The sequence below is a fragment of the Akebia trifoliata genome, chromosome 13 (genome assembly GCF_017979445.1).
Source record: "Akebia trifoliata isolate Shusen 1 chromosome 13, ASM1797944v1, whole genome shotgun sequence".
Classification (NCBI taxonomy): Eukaryota; Viridiplantae; Streptophyta; class Magnoliopsida; order Ranunculales; family Lardizabalaceae; genus Akebia; species Akebia trifoliata.
Window position 1 is genome coordinate 31,881,734 of NC_141387.1, and position 23,660 is coordinate 31,905,393.

A 23,660-nucleotide genomic window follows, 5' to 3' on the forward strand; every position below is an offset into this window, starting at 1 on the left:
TCCGTCCAAGCTTCCATGTCGTTTCCTTTACGTTATAGAGAGAAGGGTAGACGAGAAGAAAACTCTCCCTCTCTCTTCCACCTGGAGACCGTTGTGAAGAATCTACAAACACTCGTCGCATTTCACTCTCTCTCTTCTTGTCCTAGAACAACACCCATTTCTCTCGTTCACCTCAATTATACCCAATTCGACAAAAACAGAGCAGATTTCAATGGAGTTTCTCATAAAATTAATGGTTTTAATGGTCATTTCAACGATTTTAATTAGCTCTGTTTACGCTCGATTCGTAGTTGAGAAGAGCAGCATCACTGTTCTATCTCCAGATCGTCTTCGTTCGAAGCATGACAGTGCTATTGGGAATTTTGGGATTCCTGATTATGGAGGATCAATGATGGGTTTGGTTGTTTATCCGGATAAAGCTTCCTCCTTTGGTTGTAAGTCCTTCGATGGAGACAAACCTTTTAAATCCCACTCTTCTCTACCCACCATTCTTCTTCTCGATCGTGGAGGTTTGTATGATTTAACATCAACAGCTTTCAGTTATGGTATTTGTTATTTGTTCTTATATTTGTATTTTTTTTTTTTTTTTAATTTCAATTAGTTTTGGTAGAAATAAGTTTTTTTCAGTGGTGGGTAATTGTTAATTTCTGGGTTTTTGTTTTGGATTACGATGAATCTTAGAACTTTTCAGTAATGGATAGTTCTAATTTTACTTGCTTTTTTTTTTTAAATCTTATTTTGTGTGAAGTTCTAATAGCACCACTAAGAACAAGGCCTTTTTTGTGATTTGTGAGAATTTCTATTGGCACCTCTAAGAACAAGGCCTTTTTTGTGATTTTTATTTGTTAATCATGCAGTTTTCAGTAGTGGGTAGCTGTTGGATTTTCTTTTTCGATCTTCTTTGAGAATTCCTAAGGTTCTTACCTCGTTAAAAAAAAAAGAAGCTATTTTCCAGTTATGGCTTATGTTCTTATGTTTATGTAATTTTTCCGTTTTATTCCTGAGAATCCACATTTTCTGCAATGAATGTTAATCTAAGTAATCTAAGGAGGCCTATTTGGGTATTGATCTTGTTATTTATTTATTTATTTTTTTGGTTTATTTACTATCTATATTTGTTTTAATTTCTCATATGGTACTATTGTGAGGAAATCGATCCGAGAGCAATATTGAAAAATAAATAAAGATCCAAGCACACTAAGAAATACAGAGATTTATGTGGTTCCCTCAAGATTAAGTTATATCCACGGATCTATACTGATTCCACTATGAAGATAAAACTCTTTGTTACAGATCACACCCTCTCACCGAATAAAGAGACATATATACCCCCAAAGAAACATAACTAGATCTGTACTCTGACTAGTACCATCAGGACCCACAAACATAAGAACTATCACCATTCTATTTATGGGAAAATTTTCAAATTTTATCTGACATTCATTGTTGTCAAATAGCATGTGCTATTGTGTGAGCTTGAGGATATGTTGTGTCCATACGCAGTCACACAATAGCATGTGTGGTCGCATATCACAAAAATAGTTTTTGTAACATTCTATTACCAATTTTATTATATTTGCATGTTTAACAAGTATGTTAGTGCATAAACGACTTGTTTTTTTTTTATTGAAAAAATTGTAGTACAAATAAGATTTAAGGAGAATATACGTGAGTAGAAGAGTAAAATAAATAGCTTAGAATGATGTAGGAATAGTGGCCTGAGAACATGGTATTTATATAAGATAGATTAAAAAAATTAACTTAATACTCCAATGTTCAAATCTTTCACCATTGGAGCAATAGGCAACCGCATATTGTATATGTGACTGCATTTATCCAATGACATATGCCATGATCGCTTATGCCATCATGGCATATGTGATTACCGATACAAAATAGCATATACTATCACATATGACAACAATACCAATGATAAATCAACCTTATGTGATGGGTAGTTCTTAATCATTGGGTTTTGGCTGCAAACTTACGAGATTCCTAAACAGGTATTGTTGATTTGTTTTTTTGTTCTTGCTAGAATGCTATTTTGCTTTGAAGGTATGGAACGGTCAACAAGCCGGAGCTGCAGCTGTTCTAGTCGCTGATAACATCGACGAGCCTCTGATAACAATGGATTCTCCAGAGGAGAACATTGATTCAGAAGGATACATAGAGAAGATTAAAATCCCATCAGCTTTGATAGATCGTTCCTTCGGTGATATCTTGAAGAAAGAGTTAAAAAAGGGCGAAGAGGTCTCAATAAAATTGGACTGGACAGAGTCGATGCCCAACCCAGACAGCCGGGTTGAGTATGAGCTCTGGACTAACAGCAACGACGAATGTGGGATCCGTTGTGACGAACAGATGAATTTCGTGAAGAATTTCAAGGGTCACGCACAGATTCTCGAGAAGGTTGGTTATACTCAGTTCACACCACATTATATAACTTGGTATTGCCCCGAGGCTTTCATCCTTAGCAAGCAATGCAAGTCTCAGTGTATAAACCATGGGAGGTATTGTGCACCCGATCCTGAACAAGATTTTGGAGAAGGGTATGAAGGGAAGGATGTGGTTGTTGAGAATTTGAGGCAGCTTTGTGTACATAGAGTCTTGAATGAGAGCAACCGGTCTTGGGTTTGGTGGGATTTTGTTACGGATTTTCACATAAGGTGTTCAATGAAGGAGAAGAGATATAGCAAGGAATGTGCTGAGGATGTCATGAGATCACTTGGTGAGTGTTACGGTGTAGGTTTATTCTATATAGAATTGACATGTATATCTGTTTATGTCTTTCATTCTAATGCTTTTAACCTGATGTATCAGATTTGCCGTTTGACAAGATTACGAAATGCATGGGCGATCCTGACGCTGATGTGGAGAACCAGGTGTTGAAGATCGAGCAAGATCTCCAGGTCTTAATTTGTTTCTATATCTTTTCCATTTGGTCTCTCCACAAAATTATGCTTTTGAAAGTCCATATAAACTTGCTTCCATGCTTTAAACCTTGCTTGCTTCTTTACAAAAATATCTTTCCCAATTCATTATCCTTATGGATATAAAAGGGTCTCCAGGTCTTAGGTCATACCTCAATTAATATGTTTCTAATTGTATTTGGAAGGCTACATGAATTTATCACATTTGTTCTTGTGAATTTCAGGTTGGACGAGGATCACGTGGTGATGTTACCATCTTGCCAACTCTGGTTATTAATAATGTCCAATATCGAGGTTTGTTACGCAATGCCCATGTCATGGTCGTACAGAGCTCTATGTGTTCTTCACTAAAATAGTGTTCCCTCCTTTTTAATTGTTAGTGTTCTTCATTTTATGGAACTTTTTGTTATAAGTAATCGAAAATGGTGTCTCAAAGTTGTTGGGCTATTAGAAAAATAAATATAAAATTTGATTAAATCAGTTATTCACACTAAACACAAAAAACCCAATTAGTTTGGTTTCTTTTGGCTCTTTTATTGGATCATTGAAGTTATTTCTTTTTTCTTTTTGCTTGCTATGAAGGGAAATTGGAGAGAACTGCCATACTGAAGGCTATTTGTGCAGGATTTAAGGAGACGACTGATCCTTCGATTTGTTTGAGTGGAGGTTGAGGCCTATTTCCTATTGTAAATCAATACAGGACACTTAAACTTCTGTACATGATTTTCACATGGATATTTATTGGCTTTCGGTTATTATTTCTACAGATCTAGAGACTAACGAGTGCCTTGAAAGGAATGGTGGCTGTTGGATGGATGCACGATCTAACGTAACTGCCTGCAAGGTATTCTAAAGTGATAAAATTGTGGTTGTTTCTCTTTAAGATAATGTGTCTTTATGTTTTAAGGGATTTGATTGCATTTTTCATGTGCTATCATTTGATGTTGATCTTGGGATCACTTCTCTTTAGGACACGTACAGGGGCAGAGTCTGTGAGTGCCCACTTGTTAATGGTGTTCAGTATCGTGGAGATGGTTATTCCTTGTGTGAAGGTACGCCTTTGTCCATTGTTTTTGTGTCCTTGTTTTGAGAAGTGAGGCATTGAAGGTGCCAACTAGCTAAGTTGGTAAGGCATTAATCTCACGACCTAGGTTCAAATTCCATTGATCCCACACCCTCACCCATAACGGTGGAAAGAATTGAATCCGTCTATATGAATCTACTAGCGTTCTGAAACCATGTTAACCAACCAACTACTCCAAAAGACTGATCTACTGGAGAGGGGGAGAACTATGTATATAAGAGGGTCACGGGGCTTAAATAGGGTATGACACACCCAAGAGTGGAGGAAAATATACGTATACTCTACAGTCACAAAACATCCAAATACTTTCATGGCATTTCATGAGTGGTGCATCATTGCCCATAAAGTTGAGCATGATATAAATGCGATGTTTTTGCTCAATCCTACTTATATTTAGACAAAGCTCAGCAAAAATTACGAAACAATCCATTGGCTAACACCATCACGCCCAAAAGTATGTTAGTGATATTTATAATCCTTAGAGAGGATTCAAAAGCTCTAACGTCCAATATACCATCTTCTTCTTTATCTAAGCTACTGCTCTCCCTCCCCCAACAAGAATTATGACCATTCTCTCAATGAGATGATATGTGCAAGCCAAGGATTATTATGACCAAGTTTATTTGTTTGCTATAACATTTGAAAATCAACTCTGAATTTACTTCTCTTTTCATCTCCATTCACAGCTGTGGGGCCCGCAAGGTGTATGATGAATAATGGAGGTTGCTGGTCAGAAACTAGAAATGGAAACTCTTTTTCAGCTTGCTCAGTTCTGTCACGTTATCCCTTACCCCTTCTTTTTATTTTTTTATTTTTATGTTTTAAAATATTTTTTTGATAAATTCTATTGCCACTCCAACTTTTACTTACCACACAACAATCCTTTTGATATTAGGGTGAATATCGATTTCGTGCACTGAATATGATGAAATTCCGAGTTTGGTACACTGTACATCTTAATTCCCAAAACATGCATTCATAATTTTTATAACCTACAAACTCGTGAGTTTTGTCACTTTTAATATCTACGTATGCATAAATATACCAGCGAATTCATTGATTATAAAAGTGACGGATTCAGTCGAAATGCATGTTTTGAGAATTAAAATGATCAGTGGACCACAACCGGAATTTGGACATAAGTTGCACATGTTTTGGGAAAAATCCCTTGAAATTAAGCATTTGTTTACATATGGATTGGTGTGTTGTAAGTAAAAGTTGGTGTGCTAATAGCAGCTCTCGATTTTTTTATTTTTATTTTTCGTAAATTATACTTCCATATTGCAAATTTTATTATGCTTCATTTAATTGTGCTTCAGAGTTTTTCTTCTTTCCTCTTCTCATCTCACTTAATTTTTTTTTAATTGTTCATATAAAATAGGATTCCGAGTTAACAGGTTGTCGGTGCCCACAAGGTTTCCGTGGGGATGGTCTCAAATGTGAAGGTGCTTTTTCTATGATACCATTTGATTCTTAATGAAGCTTTCCATTCCATCTTTTTAATACCCGCAACATTTCAATTAGAGAGCTGCTATTGGCACCCCAATCTTTACTCACTACACCCCAATAAAAAAATGAATAAATGAATGGTTGAGAATAAGTAAAAGCTGGGGTGCCATTAGAAGCTCTCTCATTTTTATTTTATTTTATTTTTGAGATTTTGGATTTTATTTGAGGCTAATCCTACTGAAATTGTTTGAATGAGTGTTATAATGTTTTGTAATGTTGAGGTACAACTTGAGCCAAAACCTTTCTAATGTTTGAATAGAGTGTTTTAATGAATTCGGATGTAATAAGTAAAAGTTGGTGTGCCAATAGAAGCTTTCTTCAATTATGTGACAAAAATACCCTCATTTTTTTAATTTTTAATCTTTTTTTAATAATTTTTTTTTTATGGTTTGTGCATCAGATATTAATGAATGCAAGGAAGGTATTTCTTGTCAGTGTGATGGATGCACTTGTAAGAACACATGGGGTGGATATGACTGCAAGTGTAAAGGGGACCTTTTGTACATGATGGAGCAGGACACATGTATTGGTAAGACTAAACATTTTTCACTAGTAAAAAAAATTGAAATATCATAGCTGCTTGAATAGATTTTTATTATTTTAATTTTAATCTTTTATTTATTTTTTCATCTAATTATTGAAGATATAATCATTCATCTTAGAATTTGGTTTAATCTATGTAAAACCGACAGTGACACATGCATCATACACTAATCTCCACAGACCTAACATGCCGCCATGTCTGTACAATATTGAGAGCGATTTTAAAATATTGTAGTTTAGGTTAATTATACAATAATGTGTTTAAATAAGCTGAAATATATTAAAATCATGTAAAACACCATATAAATTTATATAATAAAATACAACGGTGGGTCCCACTCCTTTGTCTCAAGACTTATACCCCACAAAACTGAGTTTGATGGGTCCCACTCCTTTCTCTCTATGTAAAATAATATAATAAAACACGACAGTGGGTCCCACTTTCTTTGTCTCAAGATTTATACCCTCTAAAAATGTATCTCGAGGATATGTTTTAACTTTTCTCTTCTTCATTCCAAAAATACCCCTAACTTTATTCTCTTTGTTACTCTGCCCTCTTCCAATAACAACTTTATTGTCTTTCCTTTGCTCTCCTCTTTCTTAACAAAATCTCCCCAACTTTTTATTTCTCATCTTTTATCCCCTTAACCCTAAATATTTTTTAATAATACTCCTCCAACTTTATTTTTTTTTCTCCTTTTACCCCTTTAACCCCAAAGAGGATGGCCGTGCTGTAGTAGGCATGGGCAAACTCTAATTGCTTGAAAAAGTGTGATGAGTAGTACGGCGTAGTATCTAAGAAAAAATTCTTAGAAACCGAGTGTTTCTTGTTACATAGAAATTTAAAGGATAATTTCGTCTTCGGAGAACATCGCTACTAACCATTTCTGCATTTGTATATTATATATTTGTTTTGATCATCGTTCATCTATTTTATAGGTAGAAATACATCAAGATTTGGATGGTTCCTTACACTCTTGGTCCTATCGGGAATAGTAGGTGCAGGCATAGCTGGTTATATATTCTACAAATACAGACTTCGGGTATGCCTTGAAGATAAGCTTTATCGAGATATAGTTCGAAATGTTTTTTAGTCCACAACATATTTATTTAGAATATTTTGGCATATTTTTTTTCTTTCATTTTTGCAGTCTTACATGGACTCGGAGATCATGGCTATCATGTCACAGTACATGCCTCTTGACAACCAACAGAACGAGGAGGTTCAATCCTCACGACAGAGTTCATCAGTATAAGAAGGTATTTCTTTTCTTTTTTTCTACAAACCAAAGGCTCTGCTTGGTATGCTGCAAATCATTTGCAAATGCAAATAATTTTCTGAAGTTAATTTTATGTGTGCTTGGTTGTACAATGCAAATTATTTGCATTGCAAGTTATTTATTTATTTATTTTTTGGAAGAATCACCTAAATTCTTAAGAAATTTCAGCAAATGATTTGCTTAACAAAAAGTACCACAAATCTTTTGCAAAAGAGAAACCCTTTCCTTACTAAGATATTGAGGAAAAAGGCCTTACTAAACCTCATCGATCATCAGAAAGACCCCGAGATGTGTAAAACAAAGACTTCGGGATTTTGATGAATCTCGAGGAGTTGTTTTGCGAATCTCAAGGTCTTTTTTTGACATTGGATGAGGCTTGAAAGGCTGTTTTTCTTCACTATGTTAGTAATGCTAGTCGGACTCTTTGCAAAATTATCAACTCCAACCTACCTACGCATGTCGAAATTACTAAAATATCCATTATCAAAGAATTTAATTCAATTACAAAAATATGCTTTGTATTTGTTATAGCAATATGCATGTAAATTTACGAAAATACCCCTCACCAAAGATACATTTCATTGCATATTGAAATTACAAAAATACCCTTCATCAAATAAAATTTAAAAATTAAAAAAGAACACCCTTACTACTTTCTACAATAACATGATATTTATTCACAAAAAAATAAATCTCATCAAAGATACATTTACGTGCATATGAAAAGTACAAGAATATCCCTCATCAGTGTTTATTCAAAAATATATCGTTCATCATAGGCCTATATATTTGTAATTTGAATAGTTTCTTTAATGAGGCCAAATAAGTTAAAAATGTTCCCACATTTTATTTTAATAAGAAATTGCTTCAAAAATTTTATATTGCAAATATTAACCAAACACAGTATGGTTTCGCAAAAGATTTCCCGGTAACTACGAAGCAATAGTAAATTTTTCATTGTAAAACATTTATTGCACAAATGATTTGTAGATTACCAAGCAGGGCCCAAGTTGAAACCACTTTTCTTGCATTTTTCAGTTTGGTTCTTGTACTTAAATCTTTAACAATTGGTTTCTTATCATTATTTCATTCACAATCTGACACAAATATTGTTTTTGTTGTTGTTGCATATTAGTACTGAAGCAAGATGAAGACTAAGAAGAGAGTGAGAGCTCCATTTATGGGGAGAAATGATGGTGGTGATTGTGAATTTTCATATACAATCAACAAAACTCTCTGCTGCATCTGAATCTCTACTGTACTTTCTCTCCATTTATGCCAACCATTTAAGAGAAGTATGTAATTATCCCCACATATTTAGGATGAAATTGGAAGTCTCCATAGAACCCACTTTGCTTTCTTTTATTTTATTTTTTTTCCTCCTTTTTTGTTTTTGTTTTTGTAGATGGAAATAATTCTGATGTAAATGTGGAATTAAGGAATAATAAGGCTTGATACTACGTTCTATGCGAATAAGAAAAGAAATAGAAAATTATTTGTATCTTGTTCTTTCATTTGGATATCTTAATCTAAGGACCTAATTCAATTCATGTTTGTTGGACTCTTTATCTTTCTTCGATCCGAACTCAATTCATGTTGGTTATGGTTAGAAAATAAGTGGACTACGCCGTCAACCTAGGAGTTCGCTTTGTGATCGTAGAGGTATGGGTCTGTTAAGAAACAGTTGCAATTGAACAAAGAAAACGAATTAAAAAACAAACACAAGACGATGCAATAACACAAAGAAATTCAAAGATTTTACATGGTTCCCTCAAGATTGAGGTACATCCACGGATTACACCGAATCCACTATGAAGGGAAAACTCATAGTTACAGATTACAATCTTTCACAAAAACAAGAAATATTAATACCCTGGGAAATTTAACTAGGGTTTTACATAATATTAGTGAAATTTCGAAAATACCTTTGGGAAAATTTCTTTCCCTTGTTGACCAGTACTATCAAGCTCCACAAATCACAACAGAATCACTAGTACGATCTAACAAATTATCGATTAGCATGTTCAGTTGCTGAGCCCTAATTTGGTTGCTGACTAAGCCCAAAGTTAAATCCTTCGACTTGTCCAATTTCCAACCAATTTCCTTTGCCAACTTTTTGGCTTACGAGAAGTTAGCTTCTCCATGGATGTGTTACAGTTTGAAATTTTGGCCTGAGTTCTTCATTGAAATATTTGTATAAACACTTAACGTTAGTGGAATCAACTTGTCATCAATGACCCTTCCTACATAAATTATTCCTCTATCACCTCACAAACACTTGCCCAAAAGGATATGTTTCATTTCATTGAACTACTAGATTCTCCCTTTTCTACAGCAGGGCACCCTTTTTGGGGTTAAAGGGATAAAACTAAAAAAAGAAACAAAGTTAGGGCATTATTAATTATTTTTTTTTTTAAATTAAAAAATAAAATATGAAAAATAATAAAATGGATTAAAAGAACAAAAGAGGAAATATAATAAAATTAGAGGGATGAAGAGGAAAGACAATATAGTAGGTTCAACAAAATTTATAGTTGGATGAAAAGTTTATCCTAGTTAGATGGAAATTTATCCCACACAAAAGTGACCCTATGGGTGTATTTTATTGTATAGATTTGCATTTGACATGTAAAAAGTGTATTTATAACTTTTACAAAACAAGATTAGTAAATTAGGTCCGATTTGTTATAAAAGGCTAGTTGGCATTAAATCATGGAGCGCTTCATGAGACGACTTTACCTTTTGAAAGCACAAAATATCGCTGGAAAGGGGGTTAAGTGCTTATAATAATGGTGAACTTGTCCAAAAAAATATTTATTAGAGATTTTTGTTGAATGATAAAGGTCATTTGGTTTGGTTCGGTTTGATTTTGGTTCTCAAATAATGGAATCGACACCCAGGTTTGTTTGGTTCTGATTTGGTTCCAAACCAAACAAAGTTACACCTCAACGATTGGAGTTGCTCTTCAGATGGATAGTCCTTAAAAGGTAACAAGTCTCCAAAGTGCGTGTAAAACACTGTTTTTAGACATCGATTTTTTCAAAATTGATGTTTAAAGATCAAACATAAATCGATGTCTAAAGTCCAGCATAAAAAATACACTATAAATTTAAAATTTGATGTTTATTTAAAACAAAAAGTGATATCTAAAGTCTCTTTTTGTAGTAATTAATTAATACAACCGAACAAGGTTGATTGGGTTCTGATTTGACTCCAAACCCAGCCAAGTTTTACCCCTACAACTGAAGGTGCTCCAAAGATGGATTGTTCTTAAAAGCCAACAAGTCTCTATCAAATCTGATGGCAAGAAACTATAACTTCTTTCAAGTAACACGGAGGATTAAAAAATTGACTGCCCATCTCCTCTTTTTAGAAATGAGTGTTTATATGTATGTTGATAAGCAATCTTATTAGACAATGTGTAGCCCTAATATGTTGGTAAGGAAGATTATTGAATGATTAAACTTATTTTCGAGTGGACTATTAGAGTATTAGAATGTGATGCTTATAATATGAGATATGTCGAACTGTAATTAGATTAGATCATGGATGCATTGTAAGACACCAAAGTATCTATGTTTACATAAGATTATGATTCATATTAGATTAAGATGAGATAAGGTACATTTGTTGTATCAATGTACATCTTAATACAATACATCATATTTTAGTACCCTAACATGCACCACAACGAGGCATGGTACATTTATAACATATCCATCACTAGGGACACTTAATATAAGTTGAGGCCTCAGGTGAAAAGTGGAGGGGAAATTTTCAACCTAGATAATGTTCAAGTCTAATGAGTTTTTTTTTTTTCTTCTTTAAGAGATTTTTTTTTTCGAAAGAGCTTCCAACACAGGTGTTTTTCATTGTAATTGTTTTTGAGGGATCTCCTCACAAAGTGGGAGTTAGTAAGATTTGAAATCTTACTAAGGGTAGTTGACCTCATCAAAAAACATGATCCCATGCCGGTATGCAAAGGACAAAATTTTAAAAATAAACAACCCCAAAAGAGAAAAAGAAAAAAAAAAAAAAAGAGATTATTTTTCATCACATCATTAAATTTTGGAGTTTGGCAAGAGTTTACAAGAAATCCATTTTCACAACCTTTAATCAAGATCAAATTTTTTTATTTCTTTTATCTAAGTTTTCCCTGAAATCTAGTGGCATGTGGTGTTAGATTGCCAATTGGGTAGTCCATTTGAGGTCAATGACTCTTTGTAAGATTTGAAATATTTCTTAGTAAGGATTGGAAAATCTTTCTCTTTAGAATATTATTTTTGGAGTCATCTTGTTATGAGAGAGTCACATAATGTCATAATTAGAAAAAAAAAAAAAATTTAAAACATTTAAGAGAGGTTTTTTTTCCTAAACGAATCTTATAATTAGGTGAGAGGGGGGGTCAAGAAGTTTAATTTTGGGGGCCTTCGCTCAACTGGTGGTCTTAGGCGGTTGTCTCAATCGTCATATGGCTGAACCGGCTATCTCCATCATGACCAGGACAAAGTTAAGAAGGAGTTGGTGGGGGCAATTGCCCCCACAGTACTTTGAAACACCCCTATATTTTCAACTAATTACATGTCCCATTTGTCCCCACTCCCTCACCTCTCTCCTCATTTGCTCCCACACCCTCACCTCCATCCAATTTTCGCCCCACCCCCACCCTCTTTCAATTTTTTTGTTGATGACATTGCTTTTGACTGAGCCATCTCATATACTAATTGGAAATGACCTAAATATCATTTTCTTCAACGTCTAACAAAAAAAAAATCTCTGAATTTCTGCCTAAAACCATTCATCTTTTACCTTCAAGTTCTTCAATCATACAACTAACCATAGTTTGTCTCCACTACAAAAAAATCTTGGCTCCGCCCCTAATCACTACCATGAATCAATTTTGTGGATAGATATTTCTTAAAAGCCAACAAGGCCCTGCAAGTCGGATAAAAAGGAGTCGACTTCCTTTTAAGTATCATTTATTGACTGAGATTATATCAAGTGGACTAGTCACTTTATATGATAAGCGTATTAGAATTTGGTGCTTGTAATATGATACATGTCAATAAACTAGATGAGGGGCAGATGACATTGCTTCTGATTGGGCTATCTCATATACTAATTGGAAATGACCTAAATATCATTTTCTTCAACTTCTAACAAAAAAAAAAAACCTTTGAATTTGTCCGTAAAACCATTCATCTTTCATCTTCAAGTTCTTCAATTATACAACTAACCATAGTTTGTCCCCACCACAAAAAAATGTTGGCTTCGCCCCTAATCACGACCATGAATCATTTTTTAGGATGGATAGTTCTTAAAAGCCAACAAGGCTTTGCAAGTTGGATGAAAAGGAGCCGGCTTCCTTTAAAGTATCATAGAGTGACTGAGATTATTTCAAATGGACTAGTCAATTAATATGATGAGAGTATTAGAATGTGGTCCTTGTAATATGATACATGTCAATAAACTAGATCAGGGGCGGGTGACATTGCTTTTGACTGGGCCATCTCATATACTAATTGGAAATGACCTAAATATACTAAGTGGGAGTTAGTAAGATTTGAAATCTTACTAAGGGTAGTTGACCTCATCAAAAAACATGATCCCATGCCGGTATTCAAAGGACAAAATTTTAAAAATAAGCAACCTCAAAAGAGAAAAAGAAAAAAAAAAAAAAAAAAAAAAAGAGAGATTATTTTTCATCATTAAATTTTGGAGTTTGGCAAGAGTTTACTAGAAATCCATTTTCACAACATTTAATCAAGATCAAATTTTTTTTATTTCTTTTATCTAACTTTTCCCTGAAATCTAGTGGCATGTGGTGTTAGATTGCCAATTGGGTAGTCCATGTGAGGTCAATTACTCTTTGTAAGATTTGAAATATTTCTTAGTAAGAATTGGAAAATCTTTATCTTTAAAATATTATTTTTGGAGTCATCTTTTTATGAGAGAGTCACATAATGTCATAATTAGAAAAAAAAAAAATTTAAAACATTTAAGAGAGGTTTTTTTCCCTAAACGAATCTTATAATTAGGTGAGAGGGGGGGTCAAGAAGTTTAATTTTGGGGGCCTTCGCTCAACTGGTGGTCTTAGGCGGTTGTCTCAATCGTCATATGGCTGAACCGGCTTTCTCCATCATGACCAGGACGGAGTTAATAAGGAGTTGGTGGGGGCAATTGCACTACAGTAATTTGAAACACCCCTATATTTTCAACTAATTACATGTCCCATTTGTCCCCACTCCCTCACCTCTCTCCTCATTTGCTCCCACACCCTTACCTCCCTCCAATTTTTGCCCCACCCCTCCCCTCTTTCACTTTTTTTGTTGATGACATTGCTTTTGACTGGGCCATCTCATATACTAATTGGAAATGACCTAAATATCATTTTCTTCAACTTCTAACCAAAAAAAACCTCTGAATTTCTCCCTAAAACCATTTATCTTTCACCTTCGAGTTCTTCAATTATACAACAAATCATAGTTTGTCTCCACTACAAAAAAATCTTGGCTCCGCCCCTGATCACGACCATGAATCATTTTTTAGGATAGATAGTTCGTAAAAGCCAACAAGACCCTGCAAGTTGGATGAAAAGGAGACGACTTCCTTTTAAGTGTCATTGAATGACTGAGATTATATCAAGTGGACTAGTCTCCAATTTTTGCCCCACCCCCACCCTCTTTCAATTTTTTTGTTGATTACATTTCTTTGACTAGGCCATCTCATATACTAATTGGAAATGACCTAAATATCATTTTCTTCAACTTTTAACAAAAAAAAACTATGAGTTTCTCCCTAAAACCATTCATCTTTCACCTTCAAGTTCTTCAATTATACAACTAACCATAGTTTGTCTCCACTACAAAAAAATCTTGGCTCCGCTCCTAATCACGACCATGAATCAGTTTTTAGGATAGATAGTTCTTAAAAGCCAACAACGCCCTGCAAGTTGGATGAAAAGGAGCCGACTTCCTTTTAAGTATAGTTGAATGACTGAGATAATATCAAGTGGACTAGTCACTTTATATGATAAAAGTATTAGAATTTGGTGCTTGTAATATGATACATGTCAATAAACTAGATGAGGGGCTGATGACATTGTTTCTGATTGCACTATCTCATATACTAATTGGAAATGACCTATATATCATTTTCTTCAACTTCTAACAAAAAAAAACCTTTGAATTTCTCCTTAAAACCATTCATCTTTCATCTTCAAGTTCTTCAATTATACAACTAACCATAGTTAGTCCTCACCACAAAAAAATCTTGGCTTCGCCTCTAATCACGACCATGAATCAGTTTTTAGGATGGATAGTTCTTAAAAGCCAACAAGGCCCTGCAAGTTGGATGAAAAGGAGCCGACTTCCTTTTAGGTTTCATTGAATGACTGAGATTATATCAAGCGGACTAGTCACTTTATATGATAAGCGTATTAGAATTTGGTGTTTGTAATATGATACATGTCAATAAACTAGATCAGGGGCGGGTGACATTGCTTTTACTGGGCCATCTCATATACTAATTGGAAATGACCTAAATATATAAAGTGGGAGTTAGTAAGATTTGAAATCTTACTAAGGGTAGTTGACCTCTTCAGAAAACATGATCCCATGCCAGTATGCGAAGGAAAAAATTTTAAAAATAAACAAACCCAAAAGAGAAAAAGAAAAAAAAAAAAAGAGATTATTTTTCATCACTAAATTTTGGTTTTTGGGAAGAGTTTACTAGAAATTCATTTTCACAACCTTTAATCAAGATCAAATTTTTTTATTTCTTTTATCTAAGTTTTCCTTGAAATCTAGTGGCATGTGGTGTTAGGTTGCCAATTGGGTAGTCCATTTGAGGTCAATGACACATTGTAAGATTTGAAATATTTCTTAGTAAGGATTGGAAAATCTTTCTCTTTAGAATATTATTTTTGGAGTCATCTTTTTATGAGAGAGTCACATAATGTTATAATTAGAAAAAAAAAAAAATTTAATATTTAAGAGAGGTTTTTTTTCCTAAACGAATCTTACAATTAGGTGAGAGGGGGGTCAAGAAGTTTAATTTTGGGGGCCTTCACTCAACTGGTGGCCTTAGGCGGTTGTCTCAATCGTCATATGGCTGAACCAACTTTCTCCATCATGACCAGGATGGAGTTAATAAGGAGTTTGTGGGGGCAATTGCCCCACAGTACTTTGAAACACCCCTATATTTTCAACTAATTACATGTCCCATTTGTCCCCACTCCCTCACCTCTCTCCTCATTTGCTCTCACACCCTCACCTCCCTCTAATTTTTGCCCCACCTCCACCCTCTTTCAATTTTTATTTGATGACATTGCTTTTGACTGGGCCATCTCATATACTAATTGGAAATGACCTAAATATCATTTTCTTCAACTTCTAACAAAAAAAACCTCTGAATTTCTCCTTAAAACCATTCATTTTTCACCTTCAAGTTCTTCAATTATACAACTAACCATAGTTTGTCTCCACTACAAAAAAATCTTGGCTCCGCCCCTAATCACGACCATGAATCAATTTTTAGGATAGATAGTTCTTAAAAGTCAACAAGGCCCAGCAAGTTGGATGAAAAGGAGCCGACTTCCTTTTAAGTATAGTTGAATGACTGAGATTATATCAAGTGGACTAGTCACTTTATATGATAGGCGTATTAGAATTTGGTGCTTGTAATATGATACATGTCAATAAACTAGATGAGGGGCTGATTACATTGTTTCTGATTGCACTATCTCATATACTAATTGGAAATGACCTAAATATCATTTTCTTCAACTTTTAACAAAAAAAAAACCTTTGAATTTCTCCTTAAAATCATTCATCTTTCATCTTCAAGTTCTTCAATTATACAACTAACCATAGTTAGTCCTCACCACAAAAAAATCTTGGCTTCGCCCCTAATCACGACCATGAATCATTTTTTAGGATGGATGGTTCTTAAAAGCCAACAAGGCCCTGCAAGTTGGATGAAAAGGAGCCGACTTCCTTTTAAGTATCATTGAGTGACTGAGATTATTTCAAGTGGACTAGTCACTTTATATGATAAGAGTATTAAAATGTGGTGCTTGTAATATGATACATGTCAATAAACTAGATCAGGGGCGGGTGACAATGCTTTTGACTGGACCATCTCATTTACTAATTGGAAATGACCTAAATATCATTTTCTTCAACTTCTAACAAAAAAAAAACCTCTGAATTTCTCCCTTAAGCCATTCACATTTCATCTTCAAGTTCTTCAATTATACAACTAACCATAGTTTGTCCCCACCACAAAAAAATCTTGGCTCTGCCCCTAATCACGACCATGAATCATTTTTTAGGATGGATAGTTCTTAAAAGCCAACAAGGCCCTGCAAGTTGGATGAAAAGGAACCGACTTCCTTTTAAGTATCATTGAATGGCTGAGATTATTTCAAGTGGACTAGTCTCTTTATATGATAAGAGTATTAAAATGTGGTGCTTGTAATATGATATATGCACACACGTCACTTTTCTCTTTCTCTAAAATAACTATGGGTCAAAGGTAGGGGTCTTCCTAGCTCTACATCTAACTTCCTAAACTAACAAAAATAGTCACAAAGAGGACACATCTCATACATAAGATTTATAGTCTTTCCATGGTGGTGTCCAACTCATGGACTCCTCCTAAAAGTTAAATCAATAAAAGATGTTCCCAAGGGAATACATTGCTTCCCAAAAGAGTTTTGGATTCAAAATGGTAAAATCCATGTGAATTCTTACCAAAATCTTAGGCTCATAAACAATTCCAACAAGCACATTTTTTTATTTTGACTTGCCCATCGATCCAAATTCTTAGTTTTATAAAACCAAACTATAGTAGTTTGATTTCTTAATGTTCTTCATAATTTCCTTTGTTTTTCAAAATCAAGTTAATATTTTAAAATCACACTTATGGTCATATATTGGTAACCATCTTAGAATAGGTGGGACAAGGTTTCTAATATCTTCCTTGTCCCTCAATCGAACCTCCTTATCATAGATCTATAAGTAGACCATTTCCTTTCATCTTTTGAATATGTGAGTCACTACAAGCTAGAAAATAAAATTTCACAAAACAATTTTTATGATGTCCAATCACACTTTGATTGAATGGTGAGTCACTACAAGCTAAACTCATATACATGAACTCAAAACCTCTCAAAAGACTTCGAAGCCCACGTATCTACAGTCTTCATTTTATATATAATCAAAACAAGGAGTATAATTTCTACCTATGTATGAAGGGTAATGACTTTAAAATGTTCAGGGAGCGAAACATCAGTTGATCTTTCTATTTATATTAAAAAGTGGGTAATCTCGATTTAAAATCTATAACAAAACTAAATATTTTGAATGGATCAAATCTAACATATCACTAATTCAATGAAGGTGCTTCACATTGAATTTGAGAACTGAAAGGACAGCCAATTGATAGATACTTTAATCAATTATATTATTTTACATTGTCTTGGAAAAAGTTTTCTATCATTTCGATATTGCATTTTTTAGGGAAGGGCAAGAACATTTCTTTTTATCTAAACTAAAGTGGAAGCAAACAAAACTAAGACTATGAAAAATAATCTAACTTAAAATAAGTTCAAACTCAGCACCAGTATCTCACATAAGAATATCTACAGACTAATTTGATTGTGCATTAAATATGTTAAATCTAAAATGTGAAACACCCCAATCATGAATGTTATCTTCAATTTTGCCCTACAATTTTAGCGAAGGGTCTTAAATTTGAGTAGAAACTCCCAATAATAAGTTATTTATGGTATATAATCAAACTCGTCTAAAAGGTAGGAATCATTATATTTTAAAAATATATCTAAATGATTATGTAGGGCTTTCATGCAATTATAAAGTCATCGAGCTCAAATTTAACCCCCACTGACAAAAAAATCCTGGCTTCGTCCCACTGAATCATAGATGTTTTCCACTTGTATCTTGATGAAAAGCATCTATGACTCCATACAAATATCCACATGAGCAATGATGGATGTCATTTCAGCATTTTCCTTTCCATTGTTCGTGGAGCTTGAGAGACCACGACATGACTTCTCATTTCCAGTGTCCAATATTCATTGGACAAAGCTAATCTTTAATATCTCCACCATAGAAAGAGAACTCATTTCCTTATTGCTCTCATAGCTAATTGACAAATAACTTTAACTTTTAATTTCCCACTTAATTGATCTTTTCTAGATTTTTATGGCCTTGTCCTTTGTCAGCAGGAAAGCATGCTTTAAATTAAGCTTATCAAGTCTACTCAACTCAACTCGAATGTCTATCCATTTGAGTCACTCAAAAAATCTATAAATCAATTTAGAATCTTTGATTAGAGATTTCTATATTAAAAATAAGAATCAGAGTTTGAAGGAGTCCTCAACCCCCAATAGATAAAGGAAGATATAAAAAAATATTTATTTTTTAGGGATATTTATAAAAAAACTGATCAACTTTTGACGAATTTATAATTTTGGCTCACTGTTCATTTTAATTATCAAAACGTGAATGATAATGTATTCAGAGATTTTTAAAATGACTATTTCGCAGGTTTAAAGTGACTATTTCCATTTAGTCACTTTAAACCTGCGAAATAAGCACTTTAAAATCGTTGAATTCATTATCGTTTTAATTTTTTTTTATTTTAATGAAAACATGATCATTCACGCTTTGATAATTAAAATAAACAGTTAGCTAGAATCGTAAATAATTTATTTTCAACTCACGAAATGGTAATTCACCCTATTTTTCATCCTTGGAAAAATGAAGTTTTTTATACATATATGAATATATACAATGTATCATGCATGAACTACTATTTTATTTTGCTGACAAGTATCACTGTTTGACTGTCTTGTCTCTCTTGATCCAAAGAGGTGTTGACAAAAAAACAAAGTAAATAAAATAAAATAAAATAAATCAGAGATCAGACCCACTTCCCATAACTCTCTCTTGTAAATGATCCAGTTGACTCAAGTTGATCATTCGACTCACAGTTCAGTTTTGAAAGAAAGTGCTAACCTTTCGGCACCAAACATTTTGGCCAACATTTTAGCCAACCATTTTTGTCCTACATGAGTTAGAAATTTTGGAATGGGCTGATTTTTGGTGAGGATGGAGATCATCCTCACCAAAAATCAGTTAATTCCAAAATTTCTAGTCCCATGTTTACAAGTTGAAAAATTTTGGACCGACCATTTTTTGTAAACTATTTTTGATGGGGTTAGAAGTTTTGGAATGGGCTGATTTTTGGTGATGATGATCTCTTTGCTGAGGAGATCATCCTCACTAAAAATCCGCTCATTCCAAAACTTCTAACCCCATCAAAAATGATTTACAAAAAATGGACGGTCCACGATTTTTCAACTTGTAAACATGGGACTAAAAATTTCGGAATGGGCTGATTTCTAGTGAGGATGATCTTCTAATCATAGAAATCATCCTCACCAAAACTCAGTCCATTCCAAAACTTCTAACCCATGTAGGACAAAACACGTTTGTTAAAGTGTAGGGTAAAGCTTAGGGTGTTAAAACATTTCCCCCATATATATATATATATATATATATGGGAAATGTTCAGCAACAAACATTTTGGCAAAACATTTTTCAAAACATGGGTTAGAGGTTTTGGAATGGGCTGATTTTTGGTTAGGATGATCTCCTCACCGTAGAAATCATCATCACCAAAAATCAGCCCATTCCAAAACTTCTAACCCAATCAAAAATGGTTTACAAAAAACGGACGGTCCACGTTTTTTCAACCTGTAAACATGGGCTAGAAGTTTTGGAATTGGCTGATTTTTGGTGAGGATGATCTCCTCACCGTAGAAATCATCCTCACCAAAAATCAGCCCATTCCAAATCTCTAACCCATGTTTTGAAAAATGTTTTGCCAAAATGTTTGTTGCTGAATGGGACCCTATATATATATGGGCCAGGATCTGTGTACACATATATCTACTTATATATCTACAACATGTTTTGTCTTATGTGAGCTAAAAGTTTCGGATTGAACTGATTTTTGTGAGGATGATCTCTATGATGAGAAGATCATCTTCACAAAAATAAGCTAATTCTAAAATTTCTAACCCCATATTTATGAGTTGAAGAATTGTGGATCATCCATGTTTTGTAAACCAATTTTGACGAGGTTATTATCTGATTTTTGATGAGAATGATCTTCTCGTCATAGAGATCATCCTCACCAAAAATTAGCTCAATCTGAAAATTTTAACCCACATAGGACAAAACACGTTGTAGATATATATGTGTACATGGATCCTGATCCGATATATATATATATATATATATATGTATGTTAAGTTAATTTCAAAACCTTGCAAGCTTTAATTTTTTGTTCTTTCCCGTAAAATAAGGAGACCTTACCTTATCTAAAACAAGCAAATAATGCTAAAAAAAATGGTATACTTGATTGAGCAAAATAACAAAAATTCATCAACTACAGCAAATAATACAAAACGAATATTAATACAAAACGAATATTTACTTTATTGAGCTGAACAACAAAAACATAAAGTTGTGTTGATAAGATACTTTTATCTCCTTGTATTCTTATGGTTCCTTACCATTTAATTAAATGTTAATTTATGTGTGTGCTTTGATATTTATATATTTATTTAGGATGTGATGATATATATAATATATTAGAGTTTGCCGGTGACTACGGCATGGGCATCCTATTAGGAAAATGCTTGATTGACTTCGTAGGACACTGTCTTGACGTGGCCGTTGCGTATAAAGAAACATTGATTTTTAACTTGTATCTTGAGAAAAGAAATCTATGGTTATCTGTGCATTGTCATGTCAGCGTAGTGTCCAAAGAAGTCAGTGTAGCACGCCACTTGGGGTTAAAGAGGTAAAAGGGGAAGGAAAGTAAAAATAGAAAGGTATTTATAATAAATAAAAAAAATAGGTAAAAGAGGAAAGATAGTAAAGTTAGAAGGATATTATTGAAAAATGAAGTAAAAAAAGAAAAATAATAAATTTGAGGAAAGACAATAAAATTGAAGAAAGGGAAGATGAAAGATAATAAAGTGGGGGTAGTGTGAACCCCACTCCGCTATAGTTGGAGTGAGATGTTTATACTCGCAACTGTAGTTGGAGTTAGACCCTTCGTTGTATTTTATTAGAGTCGCGATAATCCAACAACCCCACATGACAATTCAATCGACTACTCTGATGTGCAAGTTAGAGAATCGTAGATTTGCATTCCTCAAGATACATGGCTGCACTTTCCCATAAAAAAAAGTGTATCTCGAGGGAACCATGTAACCCAAGGAGTCCAGATCTACGGTTCCCGAATTTGCTGCATCGGTAGTCAGATTATCGTGACTCATTTTATTATATTGATTGTAAAAAAAAGTTATTATTTTAAATATAAATACATGTATATTGAAAAGGGTGCTGCTATTTGCACACACCAAATATACTCTACGTACCCGCTTACACACACACCTACCTAAAAACAAACATTTCTCAACTCACACTTAAGTGAACGTCATTCTCTTTGCACACACCCCATAGCAAATCGAACCCATTTATTTTCCTCTATCTCTCTCTCTCTCTCTCTCTCTCTCTCTCTCTCTCTCTATCTCTCTATCTCTCATTTCTTTTTCTTCTTAAGGTTTCAATGAGGATTTTAAGCTTTGATTTTACTTATTTTCTTACTATAATACTCCAATCGAGTTTCACTCATTCACATGAGAAAGTTCTGTTCGGTAGGTACCTATTATCGAAACGATTTTGTAACATTCATTGGGTACCTACCGAATCTATTTAGTAATATTAATTCTAGATAACCTACTAAATTTGTTAAAATAAGTTCAATCTAAACCTACTGAACAAAATCAATCAAAAATCTTCGATTCAAAATAATCATTTTAAAGGTTTTGATAGTGATTTTTCCATCTTCCTTAATGATTAAATACAAAAGAAAAAAAAAATTAAAGAAATAAGAGAACTTGAAAGTACGATCCTAAAACCTAATCTTCATTGATTCAACCTCAAAAAACTCAAAAAAGAAATAAATATGAAGAAAGAGAGGAGAAAGAGAGAGAGAGAGAGAGAGAGAGAGAGAGAGAGAGAGAAAGAGGGGGGGCGGGGGAAGAAGAAGGACTGAGTTTTTTGTTCGATATGTTAGGGTGTGTGCATAAAGAATTTTAAAAGACTAAAAACGTGAATTTTAATTTTTTTACATTTTAAGGTTAGGTGGGTACATAGAGTATATTTGGTGTCTGCAAATAGTGTCACCCTAATCAAAACTAATGTGGTTTTTTGAAAGAATCGTGCTGGAGTGATATTAAAATTGACATTGTTTCACACATTGTTGACGTGGAGGTGTGCACAACTATAAATGCTTTTCCCTCCAATCTCAATGAAAAACATCTATGATTCAATACACATCCACGTCAACAATGTGTGAAACTATGTCAATTTTAATGTCACATCAACATTTTCCTTCTTGAAAATGTGAGACAAAGTTATTATCATCTCGAATCTCGAACAAACCAATGTTACCAACAATTGGCATTAACTTTCTCACTCAATTGTCTTTGAGACCAAAATGACTTGTCTAAATTGTCTTGGTCTCGAACTAGTTTTAAATTCCTGTTCATAATTCATTGAATTGACTCAATGGATAATGGAATCAAATTGAATAATGTTTGATTTGAATCTAAATAAATGGTTTCAAATCGAATAATGTTTTATTTGAACCTAAACAGATGGTTTCTAGACTCGAAATATTGTCGTAAGTGTATTAAGATTTCAAAAGACTCGAAAAAGATATGGAGAATGTCGATGGGGGCCCCAATTATTTTATTTTATTCATCATTGGGCTCATTTTTTAAAGTTGTATGGAGTATTAACTTGTTTGCCTAAAATAATAAGGGATCTCTTCACTTGTTAGTCATCAATTGGGTATTCGTTAGGTGGCACAGAGAGGCTATTGTGGAGTATTACACAATTCGCAATTTGTTGGAGGGTGTGGCTTGAGAGAAATAGGAGTATCTTTGAGGGAAAATAGAAAGATTGCATAGATATGATTATATCTATTATGGGTCTTATTTTTTGTTGGTCTAAAGTCTATAAAGAATTTAAGGGATTTTTTTCGAGGATTTTATTTATAATTGGGATGGGATTTATTGTAGCGTTTTTTTTTTTTTTTGTAAGGTCTTGTTAGGTTGATCACCTCGACTGACCTAGTTCTATTTTATTTATGAATAGCTATTTATCAAAAAAAAAAAAAAACATGTGACAATTTAGGCAG

At 33.7% G+C, this 23,660-nt stretch overlaps 1 protein-coding gene across 1 annotated transcript; it reads left to right on the forward strand.

Moving 5' to 3' along the window:
* LOC147388329 (vacuolar-sorting receptor 6-like) lies at positions 1 to 8,850 on the forward strand. The gene is made up of 13 exons (XM_086420594.1): positions 1 to 509; positions 2,039 to 2,731; positions 2,824 to 2,912; positions 3,158 to 3,227; positions 3,516 to 3,599; positions 3,701 to 3,777; positions 3,904 to 3,985; positions 4,704 to 4,786; positions 5,399 to 5,462; positions 5,927 to 6,055; positions 7,009 to 7,112; positions 7,221 to 7,329; positions 8,485 to 8,850. Exons 1-12 carry the CDS (start codon positions 212 to 214, stop codon positions 7,323 to 7,325), a joined length of 1,878 nt encoding a protein of 625 aa, XP_086276720.1. The 5' UTR covers positions 1 to 211; the 3' UTR covers positions 7,326 to 7,329; positions 8,485 to 8,850.
* Positions 8,851 to 23,660: the final 14,810 nt, after the last annotated feature.

What these genes read in the sequence shown, in the direction of transcription:
- LOC147388329 (XM_086420594.1), top strand. Translation starts at nt 212, where the DNA reads ATGGAGTTTCTCATAAAATTAATGGTTTTAATGGTCATTTCAACGATT. An exon ending in GGATGTCATGAGATCACTTG is followed by an intron (nt 2,732 to 2,823) that starts GTGAGTGTTACG and finishes CTGATGTATCAG; the next exon opens with ATTTGCCGTTTGACAAGATT. An exon ending in TCTACAAATACAGACTTCGG is followed by an intron (nt 7,113 to 7,220) that starts GTATGCCTTGAA and finishes TCATTTTTGCAG; the next exon opens with TCTTACATGGACTCGGAGAT.